Raw genomic sequence first — 12,763 nt, forward strand, 5'->3', positions numbered from 1 at the left:
TAACTTTGAATCCTTTCCATTATCAAAACTTAGGTTCGATCGTCGGATGCTTCCCGCACCAACAATTACCTTATCATTTGCCTTCGATCGTGCGATTTGCCTCTTCGTCCAATATCGTGGTCGGAGATTCTTCCCTTTCCTGTATTTCGGGACTTCGAACGGTTCCTTAATCACCATCATGTTATCCCAATCTGTGTCGAAGAAGACCTCCATCTTCTTCATCCAATAGGTGATGCCCCATAAGTCTCTGCCTTCAAACTTCGGTAGCTTAATCAAGCCAGTCATCTTTTTGTATTTGCTCTTCTAGGCGATTAGTCCGGTGAAGTGCGACCTCGGCTCTGATACCACTTGTAAGAGATCGGTGGCCGGCTTGAAGGGGGGTTGGATAGACATGTCTCCCCCAAATAATCGCTTCCTACGTATGTTAGTATGCGCAGCGGAAATCTAATACTAACTACAAATTTGGAACTAATCTAAAGATAATAAAAAGAGAAATACAAACTGCTAACACGTTGTTTAACGTTGTTCGAAGATTAGGACTCCTACTCCACGACTGTCTGTAAGATGGATGATCCCTATCCGTTGGTGGATTAACCCCCGGCAAACTCCGGCTACTCAAGAAACTCCTTGTGGGTGGAGAAATCTCACTACAACACTCACAAGCACTTGAGAACTAGTAAACTGCTAATTAGACTTTAACCAAGTCCAATTTCATCAACTATAACCAAGCTCCTAAGCCTTGGTTATATAGGCTGCGGGTTGGAAAACCCTGCCTACCAGCCGACTGCCAAAATCATCAGTTGACTGTCCTCTGTGGAGATTTGACCGTTATATCCCAACGACTATTTACCAATCGACTGCTCCACACTGGCGGAGCGAACAGAAACATTCTGTTCGCTCCCAGTAGATTGCCGAGTCGACTGCACCAATTGAATGATGAAACCACCAGTCGACTGGTACCCGAGTACATTCACTCAGCACTCGGACCCTCACCTTTACGAGTCACTTGATGCTTCTTTGCAACCCTAACCTCTTGCCTTTAAGCATACTTCCTTTGGCTCTCGTCCCTCGGATGCATTCAAGCCCGCGGCTTGACCCCAATGTTATCCTTCACGTATGTCTCGAAGTCACTTCCCTCGGCCCTTGTCCTCGTTGCCTTGTCCACGACCCCCTCGGATGCTTTATCCTTCACCAGACCCGAAGCCATCAACCTGAGTCACATGTGTATCCTGCAAACCTGCACACTCAAATACACATATCAAATACAAAGGTTAACCTAACTTAAACCCTTTGCCCAAACACCAAAATACATGATCGCATGAACCATTGAGATTGCTCCAACAGAGAGATGCGTGAGGAAGAGGATGAGGAATCAAGAATGTGCGGTGAATGAAGAGAAGAGAAGTTTAATACCCAAAACTAAACTTAGGTTTAATTTAATTAAACCCTAAGTTAATTCATCAATCATCTCCTATTTAAATGGTTAATCCAAACATGCTTTCTCTTATTCTAATAGATCTATCCCCTTAAAACATGTTATCCAAGCTCGGAATAAATCACAAAAAATTTCTAAAAATTTCTCAAAAAAATTCATAAGGTTATTTCTTTAATAACACTTATTATTTAATTTACCATGTGTTACACTTTCACTTGCCAAGTATCTAGTCCTTGACCCACTTAAATGTACACTATTGCACCTTGCAATCAATCTTTACTTGCATGTTTGACACATTATATAATTAATGACAATATCATTCAAATTTAAACCTTCACTCAAATATCAAAATCCTTATACTCAAGGACATTATTGCACCAATAATATTAACTTCATGATCAATGTGTTGTATTCCAATTATCAAGCTATATTTTTGTTATACGATAGTTGCCATGAATGTGTAATGGTGGTTCAAATATGTGTTTACCTACAAATGATTTTTCCCTCTTTTAAGACAAACACAACTAAATCATCGATATTGTAATGTTCTCATGTTTGTGTTAAGTATGTATTCAATGAAAAATGACTAACAATACAAGCAAAACAATGCTAACATATTTAGTTTACATGTTTCAAGATCCTACTCCCACTCAACTTATGATTCATTAGGTGAGTCACTCTCAAAGGTTTCACTAAATCACCTTTTACAAGAGGTATTAGGGTAAACTTTTTACATTCCTAACCTTGGCATATTTACACAATGATCACTTCGTTAGTGTAATCATGCCCTAAGTGGTTGAGCTCAACTTTGAGTTTTAATGTTTGGTCAAAAAATTTAAGTTAGGTCTTGAATTTCTATCTAATATGTATTAAGTTGTGAAGAAACTAGGCATGACACACATGTAGGTCATGAAGCTCATGACTAGATGATGTTGAGTGTTGATATAAATTGACATAGTCAAGCCAACACACACTTGGAGATCCAATGGAGTTTAGAGAAGGCTGTATGAGGCATCCAAATAGTCACTGCATGAGAATAATTGAGGTGATGTTAGAGTAGTTCGTGTGACTTTGTTTGGCTTGACCAAATAGGTTGACTCGATGACTTTAGGATTAATGTTAGAGATTAAAAAAAAGAATGGTATGAGACATTCGAGGGGTCACAAAAAGAGGAGTATTGAGTCACATAATTGAAAGTAGTTGGAAGAAAGTGACTGTACAAGCTAAATGTGAAGGATAAAACATGGAGTGAGCCATGAGCTAAGTATATTCGAGGGACAAGAACTAAGTGGGAGAAAACTTTGGTGGTGAAGTTAAGTTGTGAAAGATAAGCTCTTGTGTGAGTTGTGAGAGTTGAGACTTAGAGAGCGTTCGATTTCTATTTTCATTTTTTGAAAAATATGTATTTTTTTCTTAGAAAATGATTTTAGATATTATGTCTCTATTTTCCCGTAAAATAATATCTCATTTTATAAAAAATAAATATGAAATTGTCAACCAAACAATTCTTTTTATTTTCTCAAAAAATAAAATAAAAAATTTACAAATCAAACATTGCCTTTTTTCTCTTGAGAGAGGGCAGATCTCAACTTAGGAAAAGATTGAATCATTATAATGATCATAATTAAGGATCCTTTTAACTAGCACCTACAGTTGACTAGTGAACTATGTCAACTAATCTGTCAAATTGAGTTTGGTGGCTTATGAATAAAATATATTTTTTGTGAGCCTAGTTGATTAGACAATTTTATGAGCTCGGTCGATTGGACATTTGACTATTCCAGTTTAGTTACTTGATATTGAAGTCTAGTCGATTGATGACTTAGGAAGAAAGTCAAAAGTAGTCATTGATCTGACAAAGTTGAGCTAGTCGAATGGCTAAGGATCTACAAGAAATCAATTGATTGACGGTGGAAGTTGATCAACTTAGGTAGCTATTGGTAGACTAATGGTCAATCTAGTAAATTAATCAATAATAGAACAACAAAATAATAAGTGAAAGATGATGAGATTGAATATTATAAAAGGAGGACTAAGAAGCGTATTTGAAGGTTGATGAAATATTAGTTATCCAAATCTTTAAGCCTTTTTGTTGTATACATTAACTTCATCTCCTTCTTTCACTCATTGGATCTTTGTAAGAGAAGATTGTTGCAAAAGATTTCTCCGCCTTCCAGAGTTATCTTAAAAGAGAAATCTAATGGACTTTCATGAATGATTTATCGATGGGTTACAAATTGTGGAGTAGGAATGAGCATTGCAAACCACTTTACATGGTCAATTGCTATTCACCCACCTCCTATAGCTAATTCCTAAAGGTCCTAACATGCTTTTCTCTCAATATATGAAATATGCTAAGTATAAGAGAGATTGCCAAGGGGTTTGAGTTAATCCCTTCAACCTTTTCCAAGCCCTCATAGACCTTTAAGCATTGCAAGCACAACAATAGAAACTTTTAGGAATTTATTCAAGCAACCTCTCTCAATTCAAAGTTCTTTAAGAATTTATATAGAATTACCTCCAATGGCTCTATTTTGTCTAACTCCAATCAACTTATCTAGCAAAACTAGTCATTGTGTAGCTAATGATTAGCTGAACAATTGACTAGAAAACCTATTTGACTAAAGTTTCTAATCATTTGGATTTGCTTCCACTTGACTAAGTACTTCAATCAAGTTCATTTCTAGTCAACTAAATGTGCTCAAAGATCTCAATTTCACTTGATTTTAGGTCCTATTTTTTAGTTGACATTTGTAAGTTTTTCTAAAATATATTGTTAAATATCGAAAAGGGAAATATTATTGGTGCAATAGTGCCCTATGCTGTTGGTTCAATTTTGAATTTTGATATTATGCAAAGGACTCAAGTTAGACCTTCCATTTGTATTTGATATGTGTCTTAAGTTGTACAATAAACTTGGCAAGGTATATATTTGCCACAATTGGAGAGCTCGTGATTCAATGAGGCCAATAGTTGATGATGGTTTGATGTAACAAAGTTGGTTGGTGGCTGGAGGTCTGTTGGGGATCAAAAAATGATGGTATAAAATATTTGCGGAATCATGAGATGAGGAGTATCAAAATATAACATTTGGTTGGTGGCTCAAGGTCGGTTGGAGATCATAAAATGATAGTATAAAACATTTGAGGAATCATAAGATGAGAAGTATCAAAATCTAACATTGACAACAATTGAAAGAAGACAAACTACATAAGTGAAGCGTGAATAATGATATATAGAGCTAGCTAGGAACTCAATGTATTAGGCAGATAACTAACTTGATAAGAGACTATCTTTATGATAAAATTAAGTTGCGAAAGGTAAGCTCTAGTATGTGAACTATCAGAGTTGAGAACGTACATCATTAAGCATGGATATATCTCAATTTAGGTGAAATCCAATCATTAGAATATTTTATAGTAAAATTAATTACAATTGACTAAGGATTTGATTGAGATTGATGAATAAGTGAACTTAATAATTCATTTATGTCTAAGTCAATTGGATAATTGGCTAACCCATAGTTACTCAATATATATATTTTTAATTTTTTTTGAGCAACTAAAATTATTTTTTTAAACAACTTGATTTTTTTTCAGAGCGCTAAGCTTTTTCCATATTTTGGGTCAAGGAATTAAAAAAGCCTGAAAAGACCTTGGTTGACACTTTAGAATTAGAATATAAACATTCTGTTTATAAATTTTCCATCGCAGAAGGATAATTACTAAAAAATTTAAAAATAAGGGCGACGGCGACGCTGGGAATTTTGGCTAAGCACTTCACTGATTTTTGTCAACTTTCCTGCTAACAGATTGCATTTTTGTGGGCCAATGCGGAATTGAAAACTTCGGCTGGGATAGCGAGGCCGTAGATCCGACGGTCCGGATCGCAGAAGATCACCACCTCCCAAGTGTTTACTGCTCCTCTCTCTCTCTCTCTCTCTCTCTCTTTGTTTCTCTCGCTCGCTCACAAAGCATAAGCAGGGACGGACGGACGGACGGACGGAAAGGAGAGACGACGGCGATGGAGGTAGCGGAGGGTGGTGACGGAACGGAACTGGATCGGAGGGTCATGGCGGCCGTGAAGGCAGCGGAGGATCGGGGTGATCCGCCGCTGTTACGCGCCGTGGAGGCGGCGCGGTGCGTGCAAGAACGCGGCCTGGGTCTCCCCAACGTCGAGCTGGCCCACGTCTTGGTCTCCAATCTCTGCTTCGCCAACAACACACCGGAACTGTGGAAGTTGCTCGATCAGGCCATGGCGTCCCGCTTGGTCTCCCCCATCCACGCCCTGGCCCTCCTCACACCTAGGCAAGTACGCGAACTAACCTCCCCTCTGACAGTAGATATTCACTTCTTTGCCTTGCTCTTACGTTTTCCATTTTCTTCGAGACCCCTCTCATAATTCTTGTTTTTGTCACTTCTCTATGAATTCAGGGTGATTCTTCATCGACAGGTGCAACCGGAGGCCTACCGGCTTTATCTTGAACTCATGAACCGTTATGCCCTCTCTTCTCTTTCGGTTGAGGCCGGATTTTGCCGAGACAAGTGAGTCTATGACATCTCTTTGCACGGTTATGTAGAAAACCTTTTGTTTTCTTGTACTATAGCCAATCGTACTATTTATGCAAGTTTAAGCTCGTTGGAAAATATCATAGAAGGTGTGGCAGTAAACTCTATAAGCCTTGTGAACTATTTTTCTTATCTATTTTTTTTTTTGTTCTTTTCCTTTTTTTTTTTTCCTATGAGATCTATAATCAGTTTCTAGGTTAGTTATTCTTTCCTTTGACGCCCTTGTATGTAACATTTTATGAATTAGAAAAATTTAACTCATGATGAATTAATGAGCTGGAGTGAAGAGTGCTTTACAATGAAAGGGAATTTGATCTGAAGGGATTAGCCTAAGAATTTTTTGACAGTGTCCCCAGTCATTTATCACCACCACACAAGTAGTTCGTGTGGTAGCACATATGCAACATGACTAGAAATGAATGTACCCTCACTTTGCAAGTTTGTAGGGCAGGTTATTAATCCATGCACATAAAATGTGATACAGTATTGTTTTTTTTTCCTGCTTTAGGTCCCACAGAATCTGTCACTACTTAGGGGCTCCTCCAAGTGGTGCACTAGAAAGGGATTTTCAGTTGTTCAAGATTGTGTTCTCCTGTATATAAGAGGTTGAGGAAACACAAATTGCAACATCTTAGGACTGATGGTAGGGTCCATGTAAGGAAAAAAAGATTTCTCTTGATAGGAAACATGCTGCTGTAATTTTTTCTTCTCATGTCCTCCACACCTCTTTGGTTTAATATTATTATTATTATTATTATTATTATTTATTATCACTATCATTATTATTATTTATCATCATCATCATCATCATTGTTATTGAAGTCTGTCATAGCAAAGCTCTCTGTTTATGCATGTTTGTGGCCTCTTCCACATTTTGAATAGAAAATATATGACCTCTTCCATCAAAATCTCAATTGACCAAATGTGTTCCTGTAGTATGAGATGGGGTAGACAATATTGGTCACAATTCATAGTTGGATTTGATTTGACCAAAATACGATTAATAGAGGCAAAATATGGAAGTGAACAATACAAACTTAAATATGTAAGTGGGTGACATATATTAATTTATATGTCATATCACTTTACTTAGAAATTCTGAAGGGGAGCCCGCTTTGGCATAATAGTAAAGATGTTGCCGTGTGACTTAGAGGTCACGGTTCAAGTCTCGGAAACAATCTCTTGTAAAGCATGGTAAGGATGCATACATTAGACCCTTCACCGGAATCCCGCATTGATAGGAGCTTTGTGCACCGGAGCCTTTTTTTAAAAATAATTTTACTTAGAAATTCTAATTATAATCTTAAGTAATTATGTAACTTGTTTTTTTATGTAATTACTTATATATTTTTTATTGACACAAATGATATGACCCATGTGCGATGTGAATAACTTAACATAGATTGCCACCGCTAGTGCGAGGCCGCACTTTGTTTGAACCACTTTATCATCATATATGATTTTCAAATTCCAGATTTGGAGTTTCTTTTTTTTTGCTTAATACTTGTGTGTTCATTGCTTTAGTTTGTTGGTTCATTTCTTAATATCCTCACATAGACTATTAGCTGGGCTGATTTAGAACATTACTCTTGTTGATTTCAAAGAATCCATTCTTGTTGGTTCGCCTCACACATTCTTTTTTAACCTCTCCAAAAAAATCCTTTTAAAAAAGTTGTGGGTAGTTTCTAATGTTGCATTCCAAAAGTTTAGAGAGTAGCAGAGAGTTAGATTCTTTCATGTCAACTTCTTGTTGCTATGTTTCACTACTTTTACCATTTTCCTTCATAGAATGTCTTTACAACAATTGTTATTTATTTCTTATATTGAATCCCTGAAGTGTTTGAAGTGGTATAAATCTTGTAATAGTTTTGATAATTGTCTATCCAAATAAATATAGCAAGAACAAGCTATTAGTCTAATTAGTTTATGTTGATGATAAAAATATTTTCCCATCACAGAGTTGTACTACTCTTTGAAAGTAGGGATTTATGTGTCGAGCTGTGCCAATTGACATGGGTGAAATTTAGCATTTTGCCTGTAGATCGACATACAAGATGAATGTGAGCTCTCCTAGCTGTCCGAAGCAATGGCAATTGCACACTTTAGAAATAGAGAGACAAGAGGACCAAGAGAGAAACTAAAGGAGGGAGAGAGGTTGTTGAAGGAGAAGGGGATCTGGATTTGTTGGTGAAGCCACATGTGCAATGGGCAGTTGACAATGAATGAGGTAGAGGAATCGAGGAGAGGAAGAGCGAGGAGAGTGCACGAAAAGAGAGGAAGGAAATTAAATATCTCTTAATCTTCCAAAACTTCTACTAACTTAATTAAGTATAATTGAAGTAGACTATCTTATATAGATAAAATTTCAAAATTAATTTCAGATATAAAAATTTAAATATGATAGAGTTGATCTCTAGTATGAACGAGGATCCTCTTTGTGTTCTGACTTCTGTGATATTGGGAGAGACCAAGAGAGATCATGAGAATAAGTGACAAAAAAACTTGGCTTTGACAAGGTCGTCTTGAGCTTCTTCTTCTCCTCAACTTCTTCTCTTGGCTTTGGTTTGAGTGCCGAGGAGCAATCACTTTGAAATCTTGATTAAGATTTTGTCTACTTTCATGTTTTTCATTTCTTTTATAAATTTGGTACTTACCAAATTAAATAAGTTTAATTACAAAATTTAAAATCTAATTGAAATCCAAAATATAATATTGTTCATCTTGAAACTTCTATTCTGACCTTTGTATATTGCTTTACACTTTCAACAATGAAGGCATTTGGGCCTTTAAATTTGGAATTGTTTCAATAATGCAAATTTGAAAGCAAAATATGCCTTAGTTTATAGAGAACTAGGGAACACCATTTTCTTATTCCTCATTCCAACATTCTAATATATCCTTATAAAAAATGAAAGAAGGATATAACTTACAAGTGACTAAAGTTAAATTTAAAACTTAATTGGTTGGTTGCAAGGATCTTTAACTCTATGACTAAGGCCATCAAATTAATGAACAAATATAAATAGAAAAACAAACATGTATTAATAAAATAGTTAATTAAAAATTACAACTTATACTAAATAAAGTTAATCTTGTTAATAGTAACTCATTCAAATAAGTATTTGAACTGCATTGATACATCTTGACACTGTATCAATTTTGTAAGAGACTGAAACTCCAGCCTCAAGATTTTAAAGCTTATTTGAAATAACATGTTTTGCAAATGTTCAATCATTTGGATCTTTTGTCTTGTTCTTAGGTAAATTTTTCTTTAGTTTTCTTCTGGCCCACCATTGGTTATTAATTTTGATTTAGCTTGTCCAAATATAAGATCTGTAGATATTCTTTTAACAGCCCTGGCTTATTTTTCCATTCTATTAGTTGTTGGGTGTACACTTGTTCTTTAATTAACTTTTCTACATTTTCTAGTGACTCCAATTAATTTTCTTGAAACACTGAATCCTATCAATCCATTGTATCCAGAGCTGCAAACATACACATAGGGGGAAGAGAAAAATAAATAAGAACAAACTATAACAGGGTAGTAAAAAAGTTTCAAGCATTTCTTCTTTGAGGTACCTGCATATTTCATTTCTCTTCGAACCTGTCCATTTATGATAATCAATCTACCTTTGATGAAAAAAGAGATGTTGCTTATCAAGGTTTATAACTAACTAATGTTGAAATCTTAATCATGAAATTGGTGGTCCCTGATTGGAATCACATTAATAATCATTATTCTAGAATAAATACCATTGTTTGCGGTACTTAGTTATTTTTGTATTCCAATGTATTTTATGGTATTTAGATAATGTTTGTGAAAATAGGGATAAAAAATCAGATAATTAAAAAAAAATTCCAAGAATCAGTTGTATCAAATTTGGAGAAAAATTAGTAGATTATTTTATAAATACAACCAATGTGAATGCCTTTTGAATGTCATTACATATCCAATTATTGATAATGCAATATACAAACAACGACATATTTATTTATATGAAACTAATAAATAATAAAAATGGACTATAGTCAATACTAGAATTATATTTTTACTATTGATTACTCAATAACCAAAGATTGTTATTTTGTTTCAGTGAAAGTGTTGTCATTTATTTTGTTTCAGTTTGATTGTTAAAATTCAAACTGAATTGGAATTGATTTTTAGTTAAATGAAGTGAAATTTTAGAATTATGTTGAGCTAGAGAAATTATTGTATTCTCTTTAAGTCCATAATAACTTCACTTAATTGATAGTGTGCGAGAGGAAGTTAGGTGAGCCATATATTTCAACGATGGCTAAGTTGAATGGGTGATCCTTTATTTGATAGTGAATCTCATGATGTAAGAAGGCTAAGAAATTTAAGAGGGTGACAAATACACTTTCTTCCTTGTGAGTTCTTGAAGAGATTAATTGAAAGACTAGATCAATCATGTTTTGCAAGGTCATCTCAATTGGCCAAATTTTAACTCGATTTCATGTGTTTTCACATTAAATTTGGATTTCATCAATTTTCACTGTAAACTAACTAATTTCTACTTAACTTTTTTATTTTTTAAAATTTTCCTTAATTTCTTTGAGATTGCTCATTTCTTGATATTGATGCAACTCGGGCGTACTGGTACATGCACCTTGTTTGTTTAAATAAAGTCTTGCTCTTGATTATATAATGAGATTTTGAACGTTATAATTTAATCCTTTGCATTACTGTCCATTTTGCAGGATTATAAAATCTGTTGATGATGCTCTACGACTTTCTGATACATATGGGGTTCAAGAGATGGATGTTGGACATGCAATTGTTTTGTTCATCATGACTATTATCACAAATTTGATTGATTGTACAATTGAAGATTGTGGACTTCTTGGTAGTGCATATGCTAATGGAGGAAATCAACTAATGGAGATAGACATGACAACAAATTTAAATGAGAAAAGGAATGAGCATCGTGAATATCTGCGTCAAAGTAATGCATTAATGGCTATTGAAGTGGTTGAAAAAATTTCTTCAAATAGAAGAGCAAAAGTCTTCCTTCGCCTCATCCACATCAACATGTATGTATAATATAATGTGTTGTTTACTTCGAACATTAATTGTGACCATGGTCTAAAATTTCAAATATTTCGAATTATATCAAACGTTTGATTTATGATTAGAATGATATTGTTTCATATCGTATTGTGTCATGTCGATATGATTTCAATACTAAACATAAACTATATTAATTAAAAAATATTAGTATAATATTTGATTACTATAAATACTTACTATTATGTTAAACTAATATTTTAAAAATTAAGATTGAGTAAAAATTAATTTAGGATTAACTAAATTCTAGACATAATGCTTAAGATCAACGACCAAGCCTTATCTCACTATGTGGGATCGGCTATATGGATCCTTTTACGTCATTGGACTCTATCCCCTGCTATATTATCATCTATACTTAAATAAATTTTATTTTGTTTTATTGTTGCTAACCAAGTTTTTTTGGTCTTCCGTGTTTGTCATAGTTCACATCGCTTAACTAGAACATTTATTGATCGTTTAAATACATACTTGTATCATCTTAATCATGTCTTTTAGAGTTTTTCCTCAATATATGCAACTCCTATTTTCTCTCTATTACTCTATTTCTTATTCTGTCCATCTTCATATGCCCACACATCTACCTTAGCATCCTCATTTCTGCAACTCTTATTTTCTGTTCATGTGTTTGAGTCATAGCCTAACATTCAACTCCATATAACATAGCAGGTCTAATTACGATTTTGTAGAACTTTCTTTTAAGTTATAGAGGTACTTTACGATCACATAAAACACTTGAGTTCTCTATTTCAACAATCCTGCTTGTATTCTATGTAAGCATCTCTCTCAATTCCTTTATTATTTTGTAAAAATAATCCTAAATATTTAAACTCCCATCATCTCCTATCTTAAAAATTATCTCATTACATCTAATATTACTAAATTTAAATTTCATATATTTTGTCATTATTCTACTAAGCCTACCTTTCCCTTCTAGTGTTTTCCGTCAAAATTCTAGTTTAGCATTTACTCCTTCATGTGTTTCATCTACCAAAATAATATCATCTACAAACAACATGCACCAGGTACTATCTTGAATGTATGTAGTGAGTTCATCCATAGCCTAAAAAGATAGAGACTTAGAGTTGATCTTTGATTTAATCCTATTTTTATTGGAAATACTTCAATTACTCCGCATGAAGTTTTTATTCTGGTCGTTAATCCTCATACATATTCTTAGTTAATTCAATATATTTTATACTAACACCTCTTTTTTCTAGAATTCTTCATATAATTTTTATTGGGATTCTATTATAAGTTTTTTTTAAGTCATATCATGTGTAGATCTTTTTTGCTCTGATATTTTTCAATTAGTTGTCTAAAAAGATGTATAGCTTCATTGTTAATCTTTTTTCAATTACCCTTTCTCAAAGTTTCATGCTATGACTCATTAGTTTAACACCTCATAGTTTGCATAATTTTGTATGTCTTCCTTATTTTTATATAAGGGAATTAGAATACTTGCTCTTCATTGATCACATATTTTTTTCATTTTCAATATCATGTTAAGTAATTTTGTAAGTTATTCAATATCTTATTTCCCTAATTTCCATACCACTATCGGAATATTATCTACTCCAACAGCTTTTTCATTGTGTATCACATTTAAAGTTTGTTCTACTTCTGAAGTTTGAATTCTACTATAAAAATTTAAATTTCTATACTCATTTGACC

General features: G+C 34.0%; 1 protein-coding gene across 2 annotated transcripts in view; it reads left to right on the forward strand.

Moving 5' to 3' along the window:
- The first annotated feature begins 5,368 nt into the window (after window positions 1-5,368).
- The window catches only part of LOC121985342 (mediator of RNA polymerase II transcription subunit 33A-like), a 52,704-nt gene continuing 45,309 nt past the window's right edge, over window positions 5,369-12,763 (forward strand). For both annotated transcript variants that reach the window (XM_042538730.1, XM_042538729.1), the window contains exons 1-3: window positions 5,369-5,742; window positions 5,869-5,979; window positions 10,723-11,055. In XM_042538730.1, coding sequence (XP_042394664.1) covers window positions 5,459-5,742; window positions 5,869-5,979; window positions 10,723-11,055 — 728 coding nt within the window. In that variant the 5' untranslated portion in view covers window positions 5,369-5,458. The remainder of the gene's footprint in view (window positions 5,743-5,868; window positions 5,980-10,722; window positions 11,056-12,763) is intronic.

This window comes from Zingiber officinale, chromosome 5B (assembly GCF_018446385.1).
Source record: "Zingiber officinale cultivar Zhangliang chromosome 5B, Zo_v1.1, whole genome shotgun sequence".
Classification (NCBI taxonomy): Eukaryota; Viridiplantae; Streptophyta; class Magnoliopsida; order Zingiberales; family Zingiberaceae; genus Zingiber; species Zingiber officinale.